Below are 7,015 nucleotides of genomic sequence, written 5' to 3'. Positions count from 1 at the left end.
CAGCCAATTCTATCAAACCTTTACAATTAATCCAGAACGCGGCAGCAAGATAAATTTTTAATGAACAAAAATAATACATGTCACACCTCTGTTTATCAATTTGCGCTGACTACCAATAGCTGCTCGCATAAAATTCAAGGCATTGATGTTTGCCTACAAAACTACCACTGGCTCTGCACCCGTTTACCTAAATTTGTTACTTCAGACTTATGTGCCTCTAGAAGCTTGCGTTCTGCAAGTGAACGTCGCTTGATTGTCCCATCCCAAAGAAGCACAAAGTCACTTTTACGGACTTTTAAATTAAATGTTCCCTCCTGGTGGAATGACCTCCTCAACTCAATCCGGACAGCGGAGTCCTTAGCCATCTTCAAGAATCTGCTTAAAACACATCTCTTCCATCTTTATTTGACCCTCTAACTTTAACACTCACTATTCTAATTCTATTCTTTAAAAAAATCTAACTACCTTTCTAATCTTTTTGTATTCTATTTTCTTTTCATTTTTTATGCGATTGTATGTGTATGTGTGTGTGTGTGTGTATGTGAAAGACCTCTAACACTCGCTTGCTCTATTCTTTTTTTATTCTATCTGTTTTCTTTTTATTTATTATATTATTTAAAATCCCATGCTACGTGTACTGTGTTAACCTGAGACTTGTTATAGCACTTATATATCATTGCTCTTTTTGTTGTTTTTGATTGCTTCCACTGTCCTCATCTGTAAGTCGATAAAAGGATAAAAGCGTCTGCTAAATGAATATATATATATAAATTCATGCATAACAAAAAAAAAACAACAAACATATTATAAAAATTATATATATATATATATATATATATATATATATATATATATATATATATATATATATATATATATATATATATATATATATGATAACCTAAAAATCTTAACATCTAAATTAACTGCTTTAATTTGAGTCAATAAATAAATAATATGATTTCATATGGCTGAATCAACCTAATTACCTTTATATCATGTAGAAATATAGCTCTCTGAAATAACAACTGCAGGTTACCACTTTTTGCTGTGTGTGTGTGTGTGTGTGTGTGTGTGATCATAGTTTTATACACCCATGGAATATTGCTTTGTTGCATGACTATGTTAATTATACTGCATTTAGGCAACAAGGACAACACTGATATGTTCTTGATGACACCATCAAGTTCTGGATGATGTCAGCCAATCACAGCTCATAAATTTAGCCGCGAACTGACTAAATGTATTACTGACCTCTGTACTGACAAGATCTCTCAGATGGAGGCTCCAGATTTGATTGAATTATTAATGCGAGCTTTCTTCTGCTTCACCGGGATCATAGGGAACAGTTGGCTGGGTTTGCGCTCTCTGCCCAAATCTGGATCTCAGCTTCGGACCGGCGATATCCTCTTCGTTAACCTGGCTGTGTCCAATCTGATCACGAACTGTCTGGTGGACCTGCCGGAAACTGCAGCGCACTTCGCCAAATCCTGGCTCACGAGTAAAGAGTACTGCAGCGTGACTCAGTTTTCTCATGAAATCTCGGAGACCAGCAGCATTTTCTCCACTATGTTCATCAGCATGTATTGGCACCAGAAACTGGTGGGCTCCATCAGACGTGGAGGAGCTCCGGTGCAGATGGATGATTTGAGGTTAGTCGGTGTATTGCTCGCTGGGAGCTGGATCATGTCGACTGCATTCAGTCTCCCACACATCTTTATCACAGAACACAAGGCTAACGAGAGTTCAGAGGTTTGCAAAGAATGTTTTGCATCACCTGTAGCCAAGCAGACGTTTAATGGCGTGTATCTCACACTGGCTAACGTCGTTCCAATGATTGGGATAACTTATGCCACTGTTCAGATCGTCTTAACGCTCCTTCGGAGTCAAAAACGACTTAAGGATCTCTCTGGGAATGGAACAAACCCTCAACATCCATCTGTAGACCAAAAACTGGAAGCAGAACGCAGCACGGAAGAAAGATCTCCGCAGCTCCGATCCAATCAGCTCAGATCCAATCAGTCCTCGAGTAACCAAATTCGAGCTGCCAAAAGTGTGGTTGCAGTCGCCACCATCTTCATCTTCTGCTGGTTTATTCACCTTGTGCTCCGCATCTACAGCAGCTTCAGAAACTCCATCCTCGCTGTGAAACTCACCAATTTTATAGGAGCTTCTTATGTCTGTTTCATCCCGTATGTCTATTTGCACGGCATGAAGAAACTCAACTGCGGTAAGAATTGGTGAGTTTAGTAAGCTTGGTGCATCTTGGGAAACCATTAGTGCACACAGCACCAATATAACTTTAAAAGCTAAAAGATTGAGTGATTGGCATCTGTATAAAGGCTTTAAACATATAGATATGAAATAAATATGAGTGTAGAATATCTTGGATGTAGCTAAGGAAAGAAAATGAAAATGATTGTTCTCCTGTGCTTTGATAATTACGACCAGACGTCAGTGCAATTATGTTTGTTATTCCACTTGACGAATTAAAATTCTGCTTATGAGCGCAATTATTGGTGTGTTATTTTTGCTGTCAAATAAGCACAAAAAAACTTGCATCAGCTGAGATGATGAAGTGCACTGGACCTTAAACCAACCAGCATTAACCCTACTGTGTAATATTTTATACGCAAAAGCCTGTACATGATCAACATGATCAAGACTAAACCTGTCACACACAATCAATCTACTGCAGGTTTTCTGTCGTCTTATTGTTTGTTTAGAGTTTTTATCCAGTACAAAGCTCTTTTAATGTAATTGTACAAACGTCCAGCTTTCTGCTGTCAAATCTTGAGTTATTTTGATCAAGTAAAGGTCAGAATAAGGTCAGTAATATCTCCAGATGAACTCTTCCTGGACTGAAGCAGCTCAGCTTCACTTGATTCTCCATCAATCATGTTTTAGAGTCTCAAATCTGATCCTCAGGATCTTTTGAGGAGCGTTTGTTTCCAGAAGCTTTACTTTCACTGTTCCTCAGCGGAGGAATGATCTTCACAAGCCTCCAGAACATCTCACATCTTCTGAGGAGCCTTGATTTCTACGTTATATGTGCGGATCATTTACATCTCATCTTACTGACACACATTACTGGAGATATAGAGCCATGAGTCATATTTAGATCAGTTTATATCAGTATCTGCTCTACTGTTAGAAAGATCTCATTGATTTACATTAAAAGCTTCAGAATTTAATCACTTTTTGTCTATATAAAAATCAGCTTCTTCACCAAATTGCATATTTTTTGCTCAGTTTGGGACTCTGAATAAAAAGTAGCTGTTTTTTCTTTCATAATTTAACTGTCTTATATGAGCCATAAAAGCCTGTTAGATTAAGTATAATACTGAACAAAAAAACACGTATGCAAAGACTTTTGTATTCAATTTTTGTCTAAAGGAGCAATATATATATATATAGAGAGAGAGAGAGAGAGAGAGAGAGAGAGAGAGATGATTAATTCAGCTGAAAGTTTCACTTGCAGAAAATTATACTTTAAATTAAAAGTTCATTTAATTTGGTTTTCAACCCATTTGCAATATCAAAGTGTCATGAAACCTTAAAACACATTTTTTTACACCTGATGACACGATGGATTTCTGTGATCCACGGCAAACAATGATATATAGACCAATTTCTTTAGAGTAAAAAAAAGTGTCTGCCTTTATTATTTTTGTTTTAAAGATATTCTGATATTTCATGTGTCTGTATGAGTGTGTTATAGATCTGTTTTAATGATTGTTTTCTCCCCTCTTCCCACCCTCTACACTCCACCTTTTCCAAGCCCATTTCTGGAGGAAATCCCCATTTCTAAGGTGGGAAGACCAGTGCTGGAACGCAAGGGTTTCATCACACATTAAATCAGAAAAATACAGGGATTTTGTAAACAAAATAGTACATGCCATGCAGAATAAAAGAATCACAATTATACAAATGATTAACTGTCAGAAAATGTTGCAATACAATTATCAAGTGTTTATCTACTGCGAAAATGCGTCCAGTGTTAGTTTCTGGTTTAATTCACACCATAGTAGGAGGAGTTTATAGTGACATGTGACCATGATGTCATCAACTCATACCTTATAAAGCTGACCGCCAACCACTGGATTGGTACATGCAAGCAAGAGTCTTGAGAGATGGAGGTCCAAGACTGGATTGAATCATCAATTCGAGCGCTTTTCTGCTTGACCGGCATTACAGGGAACTTCTGGCTGGGTTTGCGCTCTCTTCCCAAATCCATATCTCAACTGCGACCCAACGACGTCCTCTTCATGAACCTGGCCGCGTCCAATCTGATCACAAACTGCTTGGTGGATCTTCCAGACACATTGGCGCAGTTTGTGAACAACTGGTTCATGGGAAGAAGATACTGTGGCGTGCTTCAGTTCTCATCCGATCTCTCGGAGACCAGCAGCATTTTCTCCACTATGTTCATCAGCATGTATTGGCACCAGAAACTGGTGGGCTCCATCAGACGTGGAGGAGCTCCGGTGCAGATGGATGATTTGAGGTTAGTCGGCGTATTGCTCGCTGGAAGCTGGATCATGGCGTTGCTGTTCAGCGTTCCCCACTTTTTTATTGCAGAACACGATGGGAACGAGACTTTAGAAGTCTGTGAAGAACGTTTCCCAACACCTGTGGAGAAAAAGACGTTCGATGCGCTGTATCTGATTCTGGCGAACGTGGTTCCACTTGTTGGGATCACCTACGCCAGCGTGCAGATCGTCTTAACGCTGCTCCAGAGTCAAAAACGAATCACACACCACTCCAAAGAAAGAAATGCACCAACTACAGAAGAAAATATGGCTAAAAAGTCTAAAGTCGTGAATAGCGTCGCATACCCACAGCTCAGATCCAATCAGTCCTCGAGTTATCAGGTTCGAGCTGCCAAAAGTGTGGTTGCAGTCGCCACCATCTTCATCTTCTGCTGGTTTATTCACCTTGTGCTCCGCATCTACAGCAGCTTCAGAAACTCCATCCTCGCTGTGAAACTCACCAATTTTATAGGAGCTTTTTACACCTGTTTTGTTCCCTATGTGTACTTGCATGGTGTGAAGAAACTCAACTGCTCTTGGTGGTAAGAACTGGACTTGAAAAATCATCTTGAGGAAAGAAGTTAATTTTAATGATTAAATTAAATAAAGCATGACTGAATAGCAATTAGTTGTTTGTAAACACTGTATATGTACTGTAAATACCTCTTGTTTGTGTGAATCGTTGTAAAAGAACATACAACTGGTTTATCATTATTTTCCACCACCAAAGCTAAAACAGAAGTGACTCTCCCTCCAGTGCTTTGGTAATTGCTGTAAGCAATCACTGTAATTATGTTCGTTATGCCACTTAAGAAATTATAAATATGCACATGAGTGCAATTCTCCCTTCAGTGTTATTTACAACAACAAAGGAGGACTTTATAAACAATGTATTTATATATTATATTTGACAGAAGATCTGGAATCTGAGGGTTCAAAAAAACCTAAATATTGAGAAAATCATCTTTAAAGTTGTTCAAAGGTATGGAGGCACATGGGTAGCGATATTCAATTCGGAATGTAATATGCAAAATGACAATGCAATATGTAAAATGACAATGCATTTCTGTATTTACACTTTCATTTTCCAATACATTTGTGCAACGTTTGGTGCAAAATGAAAATGAAAATTAAATTACATAATTTTAATTTGCCATTTCATACACCAGTTTTAATATGTAAAATGAAAACTAATTTTAACGCTTTATAAGTTGCAAAATTAAAATGGAAATGTATTACAGAAATTATTAGATATGTATAACATGTTCAAGCAAAAACTGTGGCAAAATTATCATTTAAATGCTATTTTTCTTAAATGCATTAACACTCACAGTCAAGACACTTACGATTGCATTTTCATTCAGTGTCCCGCAATGAATGTAGCAAAATTCAATGTGCACATTGAAAATGCATTCCGAGCCGATCACGTGTCCGCCCCCTCGCGCCATGTCAATCACTGCGTGAACAAGGCGGGGCTTGTAGAAGATCACAGACTCAAATCTCAAGAAGAGGATTCAAGTGAGAGAACATGGACAAGACCGTTGGTCCGTGTATGTTTTGATCATTTCGGTTTATGGCTTCAATATTTCATTCGCACTTGTGGGCGGGGCTGAAACGCTGCTTTCATCCGATTGGTCGAATCGCTCACTAACTGTTATAAAACAATAATATTTTTCTTATTAAGGAACTTTTCTGCGTTCAGATTCGCGATCTGCGCTCTGAAATTCCGATCTGAATCAAATCAATCACGATCCAAAGCTCCGATTTGAATCAAATAATTCGCGACTCCGGTGAGAAGTCCCGATCTGAATAAAATGACTCGCGATCCGTGATTCGAAGCTCAAATTTGAATTAAATAACGAATCCGCAGCGAAATCCCGGTCTACATCAAATGATTCGCAATACGAAGCTTCGATCTGAATCAAATGAATAGAGGACTCTCTGGTTACCCTCGATTTAAATAATGGTTCGGTCTTTTTTGCTAATGAATCGCTTGAAATTAATGATCGAAGTCACGAGTTAAGCGGGGGGAATATTGTTTACGAATAAATATCGTTATTTCCATTTTGAGGTTAACTGCTTTTCACGTCGAATACCCTACACAAATCCACGGACATATTCATAAAACAATATAATCAGACAACCTCGATTATGTAAAGATGATGGATATTACGTGGACTTTGGTAAGACCTCACCTTGCTCGTCTCTGAAGTGGAGTTTCTTTTCCCGCCCAAAAAATGCAGAAAAGAACGCGTGCGATGTCTGAGGTAAAAATGAAATGATTGTTTCCCGCTCCAGATATAAAATTTTCAAATATATATTTATAAGTATCATTAAAATCGATTTAAAGCTATATTTATATTACGTTTTATACATTTAAAAAATACCAGTATTTTGTGTAAATAATTCATATACAATTGTAATAATGTAACGTAGTGATTAAAAAAAAAAAAAATGTTAAAACTCCTCAGAAAATTACACAT

The 7,015-nt window shown here is 37.8% G+C and overlaps 2 protein-coding genes across 2 annotated transcripts; both read left to right on the top strand.

The window, feature by feature from the left end:
- The first annotated feature begins 1,278 nt into the window (after nt 1–1,278).
- Nucleotides 1,279–2,244, top strand: LOC132127487 (alpha-1B adrenergic receptor-like). The gene has a single exon (XM_059539387.1). The coding sequence runs from the start codon at nt 1,279–1,281 to the stop codon at nt 2,242–2,244; it is 966 nt and encodes a 321-aa protein (XP_059395370.1).
- Nucleotides 2,245–4,112: 1,868 nt separating this feature from the next.
- On the top strand, nt 4,113–5,280 carry LOC132127294 (bombesin receptor subtype-3). The gene has a single exon (XM_059539088.1). It carries the CDS (start codon nt 4,134–4,136, stop codon nt 5,076–5,078), a length of 945 nt encoding a protein of 314 aa, XP_059395071.1. The 5' UTR covers nt 4,113–4,133; the 3' UTR covers nt 5,079–5,280.
- Nucleotides 5,281–7,015: the final 1,735 nt, after the last annotated feature.

The sequence above is a fragment of the Carassius carassius genome, chromosome 45, assembly GCF_963082965.1.
Source record: "Carassius carassius chromosome 45, fCarCar2.1, whole genome shotgun sequence".
Taxonomy (NCBI): domain Eukaryota; kingdom Metazoa; phylum Chordata; class Actinopteri; order Cypriniformes; family Cyprinidae; genus Carassius; species Carassius carassius.
The sequence above is the reverse complement of the archived record's forward strand: the minus strand, read 5'-3'. Positions and strand labels throughout refer to the sequence as shown.